The 14,679-nt window shown below is 65.1% G+C and overlaps 2 protein-coding genes across 2 annotated transcripts; one reads left to right on the top strand and one right to left on the bottom strand.

Annotated features, from left to right (window-relative positions):
* Positions 1-81: 81 nt before the first annotated feature.
* Positions 82-2,319, top strand: SAC3D1 (SAC3 domain containing 1). The gene is made up of 2 exons (XM_051831447.3): positions 82-1,024; positions 1,736-2,319. Exons 1-2 carry the CDS (start codon positions 451-453, stop codon positions 2,236-2,238), a joined length of 1,077 nt encoding a protein of 358 aa, XP_051687407.3. The 5' UTR covers positions 82-450; the 3' UTR covers positions 2,239-2,319.
* NAALADL1 (N-acetylated alpha-linked acidic dipeptidase like 1) lies at positions 2,033-14,260 on the bottom strand. Its single transcript, XM_051831443.3, has 18 exons — positions 14,000-14,260; positions 13,735-13,907; positions 13,508-13,629; positions 13,055-13,177; positions 11,283-11,566; positions 11,075-11,179; positions 9,910-9,995; positions 9,685-9,804; positions 5,558-5,643; positions 5,412-5,475; positions 5,267-5,334; positions 5,005-5,096; positions 4,809-4,899; positions 3,609-3,690; positions 3,354-3,527; positions 3,182-3,269; positions 3,019-3,111; positions 2,033-2,760 (listed from the first exon to the last, which is right to left on the bottom strand). The coding sequence occupies exons 1-18, from the start codon at positions 14,197-14,199 to the stop codon at positions 2,574-2,576; spliced, it is 2,238 nt and encodes a 745-aa protein (XP_051687403.3). The 5' UTR covers positions 14,200-14,260; the 3' UTR covers positions 2,033-2,573.
* Between the last annotated feature and the right edge of the window lie 419 nt (positions 14,261-14,679).

Below are 14,679 nucleotides of genomic sequence, written 5' to 3'. Positions count from 1 at the left end.
GGGACCGAAGGCGGGGCTATCCGTTTGACAGGGGAAGACAACTGGGAGCGCGGAGGGGGCGTGGCCTCGTGCCGGCCGCGCTTGGGGGCGTGGCCCGGTGCCGCCCCTCCTGCGAAGCGATTGGTTGCGGGCGTGTCAACAGACCGGTGCATGCTGGGAGTGCCGAGGCTGAGCGCCGCGCCGGGAGCAGGGCGTTAGTGCTGCTGGAGCTAGCGGAACGGTGGGCGGTGGGGCGTCGTGGGCCGCGTCGCGGTGCTGTCGCCGGGTCGGGTGAGGGGACGGTGGTGGGCAGAGCCGGAAGCGGTGGCCCGACGGGCGGGCGGGGAAGCGGGTCCCCGGCTTGGCACGCCCCCTGCTGCCGAGCCCACGCCGGCCTCGGCGTAAGGTCTCCCGGAACGGGGCGAGGGGCCGCCGCGGTGCTGAGCGCGCCCCTGCTGCCCGCGGCCCACCATGCCCGCCTGCGAGCTGCCGCTGGGTACGTGCCCGGACATGTGCCCGGCCGCCGAGCGCGCCCAGCGCGAAAGGGAGCGCCGCCTGCACCGCTTGGAAGTGGCGCGGGGGTGCGGCGGGGACCCGCCCCGCGCCGACCCGCGGCGCACGGTGAAGGAGTACAGCCGGCCGGCCGCGGGCAAGCCCCCGCCCCCGCCGAGCCAGCTGCGCCCGCCCTCCGTGCTGCTGGCCACCGTGCGCTACCTGGCCGGCGAGGTGGCCGAGAGTGAGGACGCCTCGCGCGCCGAGGTGGCCAGCTTCGTGGCGGACCGCTTGCGCGCCGTGCGCCTGGACCTGGCGCAGCAGGGCGCCGGCGACGCCGAGCAGGCGGTGGTGCTGGAGACGGCGCTGGCCACGCTGCTGGCCGTGGTGGCGCGGCTCGGGCCGGACTCGCCGCGCGGGCCCGCGGACCCGGTGCTGCTGCAGGTGCAGGTGCAGGAGGGCTTCGGCTCTCTGCGGCGCTGCTACGCGCGGGCCGCAGTGCCACACGCGCGCCAGGCCACCTTCCAGGGCCTCTTCCTGCTCTACAACCTGGGTGAGTCGGGGAGCCCCCGCGCGGGGGTGGGGGCGGGGGCGGGAGCAAGGAACATAGAAGTTTCACCGTTAGCTCCTCCCGGGAAAGTCAACGCACGGGAGCCACAGAGGCCGGCCCCTCGCATCTCTGGGTGGAAGGGGAGGGGACCGACGGCGGTTGGGGGGACAGACGGGGGTGGGGGCGCTGGTCTCGGTCTCCAGGCTTTTCCTTAGCCTGCGCTGTCTTGCAGGGCCGCCAAGAGCACCTGCGCCCTGCGCGGTGTCTCAGATACTTCGGGTGGTAGCTTCCAATCAGTTCTGTTTGATTGCTATAAAACGCTCTGGGTTCCGCAACCCACTAAGAGGCCCTAAGCCCCAGCACGTGGACCAAGGGGCCCGAGTCTGATTTTCCTGTACGGGATGGCCCTCCCGGCCGGCGGACAGAGCTGGCTCCTAAACTGGGCAGCCAGGGCACGGGGAGCTCTGTGGGAACAGGGGGTGCACACGGGCTCCAGGACGGTCCCAAGCAAGTCATGAACGCTGCCCGATTCCCCGTGGCTGTAAAGGCCCGGAGGCATCCACGCCCTAGAAAGGGCTGATGACAGGATCTTAGGGATCTTAGTTCTCAGAGCCAGGCCGGCGAAGAGGCGTGAGCTGGGTGTGGCAGGGCCTGAGGGGACGGGATGGCAGGTGGGCGTCCTCATTGTGTGTCTCCCCCCCCCCCCCCCCGCAGGCTCCGTGGAGGCACTACGGGAGGTTCTGCAGCTGCCCGCCGCCCTGCGTGCTTGCCCAGCCTTGCGCACGGCCTTGGAGGTTGACGCCGCCTTCCGCGAGGGCAACACCGCGCGCCTGTTCCGCCTGCTCCGGACCCTGCCATACCTGCAGAGCTGCGCCGTGCAGGGCCACGTGGGCCGAGCCCGCCGCGAAGCCCTGTCCCGACTGGCTCGCGCCCTGAGCACCCCTAAGGGGCAGGCCTTGCCGCTGGAGTTCATGGTGCACCTACTGGCTCTGGATGGACCCGAGGAAGCACGGGGTCTGTGCGAAGCCCACGGGCTGCCCGTGGACGGACGGGACCGGGTGGTGTTCCTGAGGGCCGGCTACGCAGAGAAAGGGCCGCCCCCGGCCGGCGCCTGCCACCTGTTGGTGACCAGCAAGCTTCGGGGACGCACGATAGAGGAGGTGGTCATGGCGGAGGAGGAGGACGACGGTGTGGACAGACTGAGATGCCTGGCCTGAGGAGGGAGCCCCAGGCGGGGCACAGCATCTGGACTTCCGTGTTCACGATTCTCAGCCAGTAAAGGAACCTTGTTTTGTGGGGCCACGCTCCGGACGTGTTTTATTTGGAGGGGGTGGGGAGCTGAGGCCCCGCCCGCAGGTCCTGCTCTGTTTCCCTGAGCGTGGCCTTGGGGACCTGAGTTGGCGCCTTGTGCTTAACCCACCCAGGTTTCGGGATCACCCTCCGGGTGTCTGTGACTGGTGGGCCCCAGGCTGTTGCCTCAGAAGCTTGAGAGGGGCCCGTGGTGGTGCCCCCTCCTGGCACACCCCAGGAGAACGAGGCAGGAGGGCTGGGCTCAGAGGTCGGCCACGGGCCGCAGGGCGGCAGCCGCACCCTCCAGCGCCGCCACCACGATGCTGAGCTGCCTCTGCACTTCGGCCCAAGCTTCAGATCCAGGCTCCGTGCCGCTGGCCCTGGAGAAGCTGTTGGCCAGGCCCGGGAATGTGACTATGGAGCCGGTGCGGGGTGCCCAGAGCACGTGGCTGGCGGCAGAAATGGGGCGGGAGGAGGTCAGCTGGGGACCAGGCGAGAGGACCCTCAGCCCCGCCCCGTGCACGGCCGGGCTCTAACCCGCCCCCCGCCGAGATGCAGGTCCTTATCCTGGCTGTGACCCATCTGCCTTTGCTTCCTCCCTGGCTCTCCCCGGGGCTCTAAAGCGACAAGACCGACATCTCCCTCCTCCCTGGAGCAAGCGGCCACTGCCCTCCCCGCGCCCGGGCGCCGGAGCCGGGCGGGCTCACCTGTAGTAGCGCTCCTCTGGGAAGGCTCTGGGGTTCAGGAAGCTCCGCTCCAGGAGCATCAGCTGGTCATTGAGCATCCGCACCTGCAGGGGGCTGGGAGCAGGACCCGCCGGTCAGCCGCGGCCGCGGCCCTCCCAGACCCCCGCCCGGTGCCCCTGCTCACTCGGGGCTGCCCTGCCGCGCCGTCCAGATCCGCTGGTCCAGGGCTGCAGCTGCCGCCTCAAACTGCTCCACCGCGGTCGTCAGGGGCCCTGTCGGGGAGCAGCCGGGGTGAGCCTGGGGGTGCGGGGTGGGGGCAGGGCTCCAGGGGCCACGCTGTCTGGGGGAGTCTGTACCCAGGCTGATGCCCTGCTGCTCCAGCGGGGCCCCGAGGTCGCTCTGGGCAGCCTGCAGGAAGCTGCGCAGGGTGTCGCCGTAGTCCGTGACGTTCAGAGGCAGGAAGAGGCTGTCGCTGAGCCGCAGTAGCACGTTGCCCACCGTCTGCGCCACAGCCCGGTGGCTGCTGAAGCCTGCGCGGGGCCGCAGGCCGGGGCTCAGTCCTGGGCCGCCTCCTCCCCTCCTGTCTCGGGGCGTCCCCTACCCCTCCTCACCGGGGTCCAGGAACTTCTCCACGTAGTCGAAGGTGTCAAAGGCTGTGTGGTAGGTGGGGTAGATCCGGGCTGAGGTCTTGGTCTGGGGGAGAAGGGCGGAGTTGTTTTGGGGATGGGAAGTGGAGGGGCCCGTGGTGAGCTGCGGGGGTGGGGGCAGGGCATTAAGAAAAATGGATAAGAAAGAGGCAGAGCTGGGCCTGGCGCTGCTTCCGCCTCCTATGAAGGAGGGAGCCTGGGACTTTGGAGTCAGATTTGGGGGTGCAGGTCCCAGCTCCGCCCCCCGCAGCCGTGTGGCCAGGAGGCGCGGGGGCTTTCTGGAGCGGCGAGCAGGGTGCATCAGCCCTGACTTCACCTCTTAACATCGCGATCTGGTTGCTTCTTAGAGTGTCCTCCCACCCCCATGGCAGCATCTCCCCCACCTCCGTCACCCCACCCCCATGGCAGCGTCTCCCCCACCCCCGTCACCCCACACCCATGGCAGCGTCTCCCCCACCCCCGTCACCCCACACCCATGGCAGCGTCTCCCGCACCCCCGTCACCCCACACCCATGGCAGCGTCTCCCCCACCCCCGTCACCCCACACCCATGGCAGCGTCTCCCCCACCCCCATCCTCCCACACCCATGGCAGTGTCTCCCCCCACCCCCGTCACCCCACACCCATGGCAGCGTCTCCCCCACCCCCGTCACCCCACACCCATGGCAGCGTCTCCCCCCACCCCCGTCCTCCCACACCCATGGCAGCGTCTCCCCCACCCCCGTCACCCCACACCCATGGCAGCGTCTCCCCCACCCCCGTCACCCCACACCCATGGCAGCGTCTCCCCCCACCCCCGTCCTCCCACACCCATGGCAGCGTCTCCCCCACCCCCATCACCCCACACCCATGGCAGCGTCTCCCCCCACCCCCGTCCTCCCACACCCATGGCAGCGTCTCCCCCACCCCCGTCACCCCACACCCATGGCAGCGTCTCCCCCCACCCCCGTCACCCCACACCCATGGCAGCGTCTCCCCCACCCCCGTCCTCCCACACCCATGGCAGCCCCCCCCACCCCATCCTGGATCTCGCGTGTCTCGGGGGAGCAGTCTGCAGTCCAGGCCGTCTTATATCTGACAAACAACACAGAGGAGTGCGCACAACGCCCAGGGAGTTCCAGGGGAAGGTGCCGTGGCAGGAGGGGAGCCGAGGGTGCCCGCCCACCTGGTCGTAGGTGTAGGCGATGTCCATGGAGGAGATGCCCAGGAAGTGAACGAAGGGTGCGTAGTCGCTGCCGGCACCCAGGGTGCCCAGCCTGCAGGAAGGAAGGGGGCCGGGCTGGAGGGCTCTGGGCAGGCCCACCACTACCACCGCCACCGCCGCCACCGCCACCGCGCGGCCTGCCAGCCCCTGTGCTCACCTGGGGACCACGCCGTACACCGGGCTGCTGCGGTTGAAGTACCGGACCCAGTTGTCATAGACGCTGAGGTCGCCGAGGCCTGGCGCTTGGACCTGGCCCAGAGGGGAAGCTGGTCTGGGACAGGGGCGGGACCCTTCCTCCTCCCCCTCCCTTCCCCCTCCTCAGCCCCAACAAAGCGGGTCCTCTCCGCGGAGACCCCAGGCTCCAGCGCACCCACGCGCCGCCACCCCCACCCCACCCCACCCCACCCCGCCGCTCCCACCTCTCTGGTTGCAGAAAACACGACACTCTGGATGGGGGGCGTGCCCTGCACCCGGAGGGTAGCGTTGGCTGTGGGAGGAGCAGAGGGCTGTTGGGGGGCGTCCTGGCCACTTCCCGTCCGCCCCTCCCCCACCTCCTGCCCTTACCGAACACCGAGATGTCCACGTTGATGTAGGCCACCGTGCGCTCCTGCAGTTTGCTGAAGAACTCCTGCGGGGGTGCGGGCCGTGTTGGCCGGCGCTGCCCTGCCCAGGGTCCCCTCGCCATCCCCTCCCCTGGGCGGCCCACTCACCTCTGTGAATTCTGTGGAGCCAATGAGCCCGAACTCCTCTGAGCCCCAGCTCCCAAACACGATGGACCGGCGGGGGCGCCAGGTGCCTGGGGAGGGAAGGAAAGGGTTGGTGGGCAGGGTCCTGGGACCCTTGGGTGGCCTAAGGGAGCCGTTAGGGATACGGGCCTGGCCAGGCCCCCCAGCTACACACTAACCCCAACACCACACTCCCGTCAGGTGGTCCCTTCCGCCAGGACCCCACCTCCCCTCTTCTCTGTAGATGCTTTGGGGAGACCCCAGCTCTCCCGTGGGGCGTCCCATGCTGACCTGGCCCCCTGGGGCTAACACACTGCTGTCTCCCTAAGGGCTTTCCCTGCACTGAACCCATCCTCACAACAAGGCCTTGGGGGAGACTTGGCCGTATCCAGCTCACGGGGGAGGAGACGGAGCCACAGGGAGCTCGAAGGACTGGGCTGCTCGGCTGCAGAGCCACGTTCCCATCTGGGCAGCGGGTGCCGGAGCCCTGGGGCTTAACCCCGCCTCTGCCAGCGGCCTGCAGCTGGCTGCCACCTGCTGCCTGGGTGCCACGTGCCCTGGCCGTGGTCTTTGGGCCTCACCTGCCCCTCCACCTGTTCGTTTTGAGTGAGACGTTCAAGAGCAGACAGTGAGAACGCACTTGCTAGGACACACTCCCATGCTCTTTCCTGCCAAAAACGCACAACCGGAGCCTCAGTGGGTAATGCCAGTGTCAGGACGTGAGGAACAGGAAGAGCTGAAAGTGAGCTCAGAGGAAGGGCGATGGCCAGGCCCGCAGTGTGGGATCCTGGACCAGGAAGTCCCTCTGCCGTAAAGGTCGTCATCGGGACAGTTAGAAAATGATCCCTTTCTAGGGTTGGCGCCGCAGCTCACTAGGCTAATCCTCCGCCTGCGGCGCCGGCACACCGGGTTCTAGTCCCAGTCTGGGTGCCGGATTCTGTCCTGGTCGCTCCTCTTCCAGTCCAGCTCTCTGCTGTGGCCCCGGAGTGCAGTGGAGGATGGCCCAAGTGCTTGGGCCCTGCACCCACATGGGAGACCAGGAGGAGGCACCTGACTCCTGGCTTTGGATCGGTGCAGCACGCTGGCCGCAACACGCCAGCCGTAGAGGCCACTTGGGGGGTGAACCAACAGAAAAAGGAAGACCTCTCTCTCTCTCTCTCTCTCACTGTCTAACTCTGTCAAAAAAAAAATCCATTTCTTGACTCTGATCACTGTACCATGGTTATAACTGGGAATGTCCTTTTTAGGAAATACACAGTGACAAACATTTCAAATATAAACAGTAAATGTGGCAAAACATCATTATTAGGAGTATCTGGATAAAGGGTATACCAAGTTTTTTGTTTGTTTGTTGTTTTAGTTTTAGTTTATTTATTTGAAAGAGTAACAGGGAGAGGCAGAGAGAGAAAGAGAAAGATATTCCATTTGCTGGTTCACTCCCCAGTTGATTGCAACGGCGTGAAGCCAGGAGCCAGGGCTGCTTCCGGGTCTCCCATGCGGGTGCAGGGGCCCAAGCACTTGGGCATCCTCTGCTGCTTTCCCAGGTGCATCAGCAGGGAGCTGGATCAGAAGTGGAGCAGCCGGGACTCGAACCAGCGCCCGTATGGGATGCCGACACGGCTTAACCAGCTGCATCCCAACACTGCCCCCACCATTTTGCAACTCTGACAGTCTGAAACTATTTTAAAATAAAATACTTCGGGTTGGGTGTTCAGCCTAGCAGTTAACATGCCTGTGTCCAGAGGCCTGAGTTGTGGAGTAGTCGGTAAAGCTACTGCCTATGACACTGGCGTCCCATGTGAACACCAGTTCGTGTCCTGGCTGCTCCACTTCCAATCCAGCTCCCTAGTAATGGCCTGGGAAAAGCATAGGAAGATGGCCCAAGTGCTGGGGATCCAGCCACCCATGGGGGAGACCCAGATAAAGCTCCTGGCTTAGGCCTGGCCCAGGCCTGTCTGTTGCATTCATTTGGGGATGGAACCAGTAGATGGACGAGCGATCTGTCTCTCCCCCTCCTCTCTAACTCTCTCAAATAAATAAAGATGCCCACGTCCCACTTCAGAGAACTTGGATCCAATACCCATCTCTGGGCCCTGACTCAGGCGCCGGGAGCCAGCGGCGATGGTCCAGGTGGTTCTGCTCCTGCCACCCACGTGGGAAGCCTAGGTCTGAGCTCCTGGCTCCCGGCATGGGCCTGGTGCAGCCCGGCATCTGGGGAGTGAACCAGAGGATGGATGGGAACTCCCTCTGTTTCCTGTCTCTCTGCCTCTCAAGGGAATAAAGAAAAAAGAAACCAAACAAGACGGAAATCCCTGCGCTACCAAAGTCAAAAGTGCAGCTCTGCCTACGGCTTGTCCCTGTTCTCCCCGGCCGCTCCTATCCACACCTGCGACTCGGGTACCGAGTACCGGGTGTGCTGCAGCCCCCGGGCCCGCCTTCAGGGCTCCTCTCTGGCACTCTCACCCGCGCGTGTGCCTCCCCTCCCCCGCAGTGTCTCCTGGGAACCGCGGGTCAGCAGTGACTTAGACACATGGCATATGGATTCTGTGATGTAGGTAACAGAAGGGGGCGGAGCTTGTGCAGAGTTGAGTGGCCGCTTGTGGTCTAATCCGATCCCAGGGCTCTGACCTCAGGCTGTTCTATGTCATGGAACGAGGGAAAGCTCTGGCAATGGGTGGCAGTGACGGTTATACCACACGGTGACTACACTCAGTGCCACCAAGTTGAGCACTTGAAAATTTGTAAAACTGGCATATTTTGTATACATACTTTACCACAGCTTTTGAAAACTAAATAAGTGGGCAGGCGCTGTGGTGCAGTGGGTTAAAGCCCTGGCCTGCAGTGCTGGCATCCCATATGGGCGCCAGTTCAAGTCCCGGCTGCCCCTCTTCCGATCCAACTCTCTGCTATGGGAAAGCAATAGAGGATGGCCCAAGTGCTTGGGCCCCTGCAGCCATGTGGGAGACCTAGAGGAAGCTCCTGGCTCCTGGCTTCAGATTGGCACAGCTCCGGCCATTGCAGCCATCTGGGGAGTGAACCAGCGGATGGAAGACCTCTCTCTCTGTAACTCTTTCAAATAAATAAAATGAATCTTAAAAAAAAAAAAAAATAAAAAAGCAAAGGGTGGACATTTGGGGCATCCATTACGATGCCTTTGGACCCCACATCCCATGCGGGTCCCCTTCTGACTCCAGGCTTCCCGCTAATGCCCGCCCTGAGGGGCAGTGGTGATGACTCAAATCCTTGGGTTCCTGCCACCCACGTGGGAGGCCCACACTGAGCTCTGGGCTCCTGGCTTCAGCCTGGCCCAGCCCTGGCTGTTGAGAGTGACCCAGCAGAGGGAAGGTGATTAATAAATAATAAATAAATAAATAAATAATAAAGACCAGAGAAGGAGACGAACGCACGCAGAGGTGAAGGCGCTTCTCCCTCCTTTGGCCTTGACTGTTTCTCATCAATGGCACCGCCATATGCAGGTACCGTCCTCTCCTCCCCTCCACCACCAACAGACCCCAGGCCCACAGCTGTCCCTCCCCGCCACCCCCTTCCCTGGTCCAGGCTCCACAGCGCCTGCCCCCGGCCACCCCTCCCCTTCCCCGCTGTTGCCCAGGAAACCACTGCAAGTTTGGCGTCCGTGGTGCTGCTCTCCCGGTTAAAATCATTCCCGGCTCCCATCTCCCTTCCCCCTCCTGCTCTGTGGGCTCCCGTCCTTCTCCAAGGTGCTGAAATGTTGACGCGCCACCGCCACGGCCTGAGAGGCACTTCGTGGGTTAACGCTTGTCTGCCGTCCCGCCCGTGCAAGACTGGAGCTCCTGAGGTTAGAGCCTGGGCAGTGCCCACCCAGTGCCCACCACGGCGGCATCAGCCTAGCTCCATTCAGGCACATAGGAGGCCGAGGAGCTGCTGGAAGAAGCAGTCAACAGTCCACTCTGAGCCGGTCAGGGCCAGGCCTGGTGCCCCACGCACCTGCCTCTCAGGACCCTTCAGGCTTGGCCCTGGTGGGCACTGGAGAATGAGAGAGAAGAGGAGGTGGGGCTGGAAGGAGGAGGCTGGAGGGACCCCACCCCAGGTTGTCAGCACCTCGACGGGGTAGGGGGGCGGGGTGGCCTCACCTTTCTTCAGTAGGGTCCCCAGGACACGGGAGACCTCGAGGAGGACGGCGGTGCCGCTGCTGGGGTCCACGGCCCCGTGGACCCAGCTGTCCCGGTGGTTCCCATACAGGATGTAGCGGTCTGGTGGGAGGAAGGGGGTCAGAGAAGCCAAGAAGAGGGACGGTGGGCCAGGGTGGGAGGGCCAGGGCAGACCCCGGGTGGGGGTCGGGGTCAGGGCGCGCTCACCAGGCTCCACGGCCCCGCGGATGATCCCCAGGACGTTGGAGGAGTTCCTCAGCTCCAGGCGGTTGTAGATGCTCACGTTCACCTGGCTGGGGAGGGTGAAGGGCGTGGCGCGTGTGCCCTTGCCCGAGTGCTGAGGTCGGGGCAGGGAAGCCAGGCAGGACCCAGCCCCTTGGTTCTGAACCCTCTTTCTGCTCGTTCCCTCAGTGCAGCACTTAGTGGGTCCTGGGCCTGTGCCCAGCACCGCACTGGGCTCTGGGCCATGACAGACCCACGTGGACCTGGCCCTCGGGGGCCTGAGCCGGTCAAACCGCCCGCCCAGAAGCGAGCAACTGCAGGAGGCGAAGGGCTTGGAAGGAGGGGGCACCTGGCGGCCAGAGGCGGTGGGCGGGGCCCTGACTTTGGAGGGCGGGGCCTGCTGAGAGGGAGGGAGGAGCTGGGGGTGGAGAAGGTGGGGTGGGCTGGGCAGGTGCTTTGGGGTCCAGGAGGGCGTGGAAGAGAAAGGGGAAGGCCAGGCCTTGAAGTAGGAAGCCCAGGGCAGGAGAAGGCTTGGAGGGTGAACCATCCCCGCCCAGCTCTTCCTGGGCGCGACCTCTGCCCACAGAGCCTGGGCTCTGAAAGGCTGTCCCACCGTGCGTGGAATTTACAGCTCTCTGTGCCCCGCCCACACTTCCACGGCCACGCCCCCCACGCCCCTCCCTCCCCCGGAGCCCGAGCCGCTGCATCAGACTGTGTCAGACAACCACACCTCAGGGACCAGTGTGTGTTTGGCCTGGACTTTAAGTCCTCAGACTGCACCGCGTAGCAGGGCGCCTTAGGCCCCCGCTGACACACACCCCGGGAGGCAGCAGGGGACGGTTCAAGTAGCTGGGTCCCTGCCACCCACGAGGTGGACCTGGATTGAGTCCTGGCCCCCGGCTTCGCCGTCAGCCCCGTCCAGGCTGCGGTGGGCACCTGGAGAGTGCACCCCCTTTCTCCTCTCTCTGCCTCTTCAGGTAAAAGGGAAAAACAAACTTGCGTGTTCTTTTCCTCGCTGTCTATGGGTTCGTTTTAGAGACTACAACACGACTGAGACTTCGGAGAGAGAACCCTCCCTCCAGAGGAGGGCCAAGGGGAGAGAGAGCAGAGCCGGGACAGCGGGGGCTGCGGGGGCGGGGCCCCAGCTCACCTGTCGGCCGGGAAGCTCCCACCAGACCGGAAGCCAGGCCCCAACCTGTACTCGCAGCCCAGAGCTCCCTGCCAGGACTGGGGGGCCACGGGTCCGCCGAGGTTGCTGAGGAGGGGGGAGAGGCCCTCCTCACGCACGGGTGTCGGGGTCAAGAAGGCCTTTGGGGGTGCACAGGAGCCCCCGCCCCCGCCCGCCCGCGCAGGCTCACCAGAGCAGGTCTTTGGCGTCCTGGAAACCAATGGGCTGTGAAGGAATGGGGGGGAACCCGGAGGCATTGGCAAGGTCCAAGCGGAAGGAAGAGGGTTTGGCTGGAAGGTAGGGAGTCAGGGGGTCCCCAAAATACTCAAAGTAGGAGCCTCGCTCCACCCCCGAGGGAGGCAGGCCCCAGGAGTAGGGGAAGGTCTCGTTGGGCAAGCTCCGCCCATCGTTGATGTCGGCGGGATCCGTGTACACCAGCAGCCCGATCACCCCGTGCCTGGCGCCGTTCACAGCCTGCAGAGACCGAGGAGACCGTGGGGAGGGGGGAGGGGCCGAGGCCGTGGGGAGGGTGGAGGGGCCGAGGCCGTGGGGAGGGGGGAGGAGCTGGGCAAGGCTGCTGCCGGGATGCCGGCATCCCATCTGGGGGGGCCCGGTTCAAGTCCCACTTCTGACCCAGTCTCTCGCTAATACCGAGAAGGGGGGGAGAGAGCTCCTGTCCTCTGGTTTACTCCCCAAAGGCCGCTGAGGGCCAGGTCTCGGCCGGGCAGCGGCTGAGCGCCCAGAACTGCACCCGGGTCTCCCACATGGGTATGGGAGCCCAGACACTAAGCCAACACCACCGCCTCCCAGAAGCTGGCGTCGGACGGCGAGGGTTTCTTAAGCAGAACGTTAGGAGCCAGGCCAAACGCCCGGGGCTCCCTCCCATGTCAGGTGCACAGCTGAGTGGCAGGTGGGACAGTCACACTGTGTGCAGCCCGAGCCCTGAAGCTCTGTGTTCAGTAAAAGCCAGCCCGCTGCTCCCTGCTCATTCTACACCCTTCTATCCCCCAAAATTAAAAATCTAAGTTTTCTTTCTTTTTTTTTTTTTTTATAGGCAGAGTGGACAGTGAGAGAGAGAGACAGAGAAAGGTCTTCCTTTTCCGTTGGTTCACCCCTCAATGGCCACTGCAGCCGGCGCACCGCGCTGATCCGATGGCAGGAGCCAGGTGCTTCTCCTGGTCTCCCATGGGGTGCAGGGCCCAAGCACTTGGGCCATCCTCCACTGCACTCCTGGGCCACAGCAGAGAGCTGGACAGGAAGAGGGGCAACCGGGACACAATCCAGTGCCCCGACTGGGACTAGAATCCGGGGTGCCGGCGCCGCAGGTGGAGGATTAGTCTAGTGAGCTGTGGTGCCGACTTTAGTTTTCTAAGCCACACCACGTGATACCTGGCCAAACATCTGGATGGAAAGGGAGCGGCAGGGAGGGGCCAGGCAGAGACTCAAGGTCTCTGTCGGGCTCCCAGAACAGCCAAGCCGAAGATCCGACCCATGGGGTCGGCGCTGTGGCACAGCAGGTTAAAGTCCTGGCCTGAAGTGCCCACATCCCATATGGGCACAGGTTCTAGTCCCAGTTGCTCCTCTTCCGATCCAGCTCTCTGCTATGGCCTGGGAAAGCAGTGGAAGATGGCCCAAGGCCTTGAGCCCCTGCACCCGTGTGGGAGACCCAGAAGAAGCTCCTGGCTCTGGACCAGCACAGCCCCGCCCCTTGCGGCCAATTGAGGAGTGAACCATCGGATGGAAGACCTCTCTCTCTCTGCCTCTCCTCTCTCTGTGTAACTCTGACTTTCAAATAAATAAAATAAATCTTAAAAAAAAAAAAAGATCCGACCCAACCCCTTTATTTCTAAGGCTCAGAGGGGTTGCGTGGGCGTCCAAGCCCACACAGCCCCTCCGCGGGGAGGCAGGAAGGCCACTCCCTGAGTAGCAGCAAGCCCGGGCCCGCCCCAGCCCAGCGCTCACCTTGGCCCCGCGGCCCGCACCCCCGTAGCGAGTTAGGGCGATGGTGCCCTCGAGTGCGACGCCCTCAGCCCGCAGCCTCTCGAAGTCCTGTTCGGTGCCCTGGTTGGCGAAGACGAGGGGGCCCTAGACCAAAGGGGAGGGGACCCTCAGAGCTGGGCCGGCAAGGGGCCGGGGCAGGAGGCGGCTTGGATTCTGCGGTGTGGGCGCCCCAGGGACAGTCGCCCTTGGTTTCCTCTGCGTCCAGGGGCCTTGTACCAGGCCCGGACTTGAGGAGGGGCCGCTGGTGACTGTTGGATGACTCTGTACTGAAGGCCTGCCGGGGGTGTGGAGGGAAGTCAATTTTGGGGGACGGGGCTTAAGCTCCGCCCCGCCAAACACCTTCCTTCGGGTGCCTGGGGGTCGGAGTGGGGTGGGAGTGCACAAGCGGGAGAGGGGAGGAGGGGCCAGGCCCACCTGGGGGGTTCCGGGCGGAGCGTAGGCGGCGAAGGGCTGCACCACGTCCGGCCCCGCCTGCTCTCCGGTCACGTTCTCCTCCCGCGGGTGATAGGTGTGCAGGACATCGCCAGTGGAGCTCACTGCGCGGGGGCATGGGGAGACGCACAGCCAGGGCTGGAGCCAGCACGCCCCGCGCCCGCCCGCCCCGCAGCCCCAGGCGTCCCGAGGCGGCGCTGGGGCCTCACCGACGCGGATGAGGTTGGGCTGCTCCGAGCTGGGGAAGGACAGCAGGACCTCGTGCTCGTTGGTCGCGGCCGCGTCCAGGCCTGACTCCGGGTCCCGCCAGCGCTGCAACAGCAGCTGCACCAGGGTCTCGTCCCGGGGGCCCGTGGCCATGTGCGGCTCCCGGGACAGCTCCCTGTGCAGCCAGCAGAGGGAAGGGCAGGGCCCGCGGTCAGGGAGGTCGGCGGGCCTGCAGAGGCCGGGGGAGCGGGCAGAGCTGCCTCTCACCGCAGGTTCTCCCGGATCCTGCTGGCCTCCATCTGCCCCACGACGGTCGCAAGCATCTCCAGGTCCAGGTCCTGGGAGCCTGAGGTGCTGGGGGCTTGGGAGTTGGCCCCTTTGGGGATGGCAAAGTGGCCCAGGATGAGCCCCAGCCCCAGGAGGGCCACGGCCCCCACCGCCAGCCCCAGCCCCTTGGCCCAGAGCATCCTGTGGAATCCTGGCTCTCTGAGGTGGCCCTGAGCAGGACCTCCTTATACATGGGTCCTCCGCCTGGTTAACCATTATCCCGCGGCTGGCACTGTCCTTTGGCCCCAGCTGCCAGGGAGAGTGTTGGGACCTCGCGGGGGAGCCAGGAGTCACGCACAGCTGTCACGTTCTGTATCAGCCACCTGGAGGAGGGCTCCAAGGGCGTCAGGCCCTCGCTGGGACACCGAGGCTTCACCCTGTCTCCCAGCAAAACAGAGGTGGAGCCGGGACCGGAAGGCAGACCTCCTGTCCCGCCCACCGGCACGGCTTGGTCTCCCGGGGGTCTCCCGCACAGCAGCCCCGCCCACTTGGACGTTTTCTGTGTCCAGTCCCAGGCTTGATGGACATAGCTGTGTGCCCTCGGGCAGCGCGGCCTCCGTCACTGCAGAGCGGGGCTGCTAACGCCCGCTTCACCGCGTTGTGGGCTGTTTGCAGGACGA

This window comes from Oryctolagus cuniculus, chromosome 1 (assembly GCF_051225735.1).
Source record: "Oryctolagus cuniculus isolate XC-2025 breed Fujian yellow rabbit chromosome 1, ASM5122573v1, whole genome shotgun sequence".
NCBI lineage: Eukaryota > Metazoa > Chordata > Mammalia > Lagomorpha > Leporidae > Oryctolagus > Oryctolagus cuniculus.
Note: the sequence above shows the minus strand (reverse complement) of the source record. Positions and strands in the feature narration are given on the sequence as shown.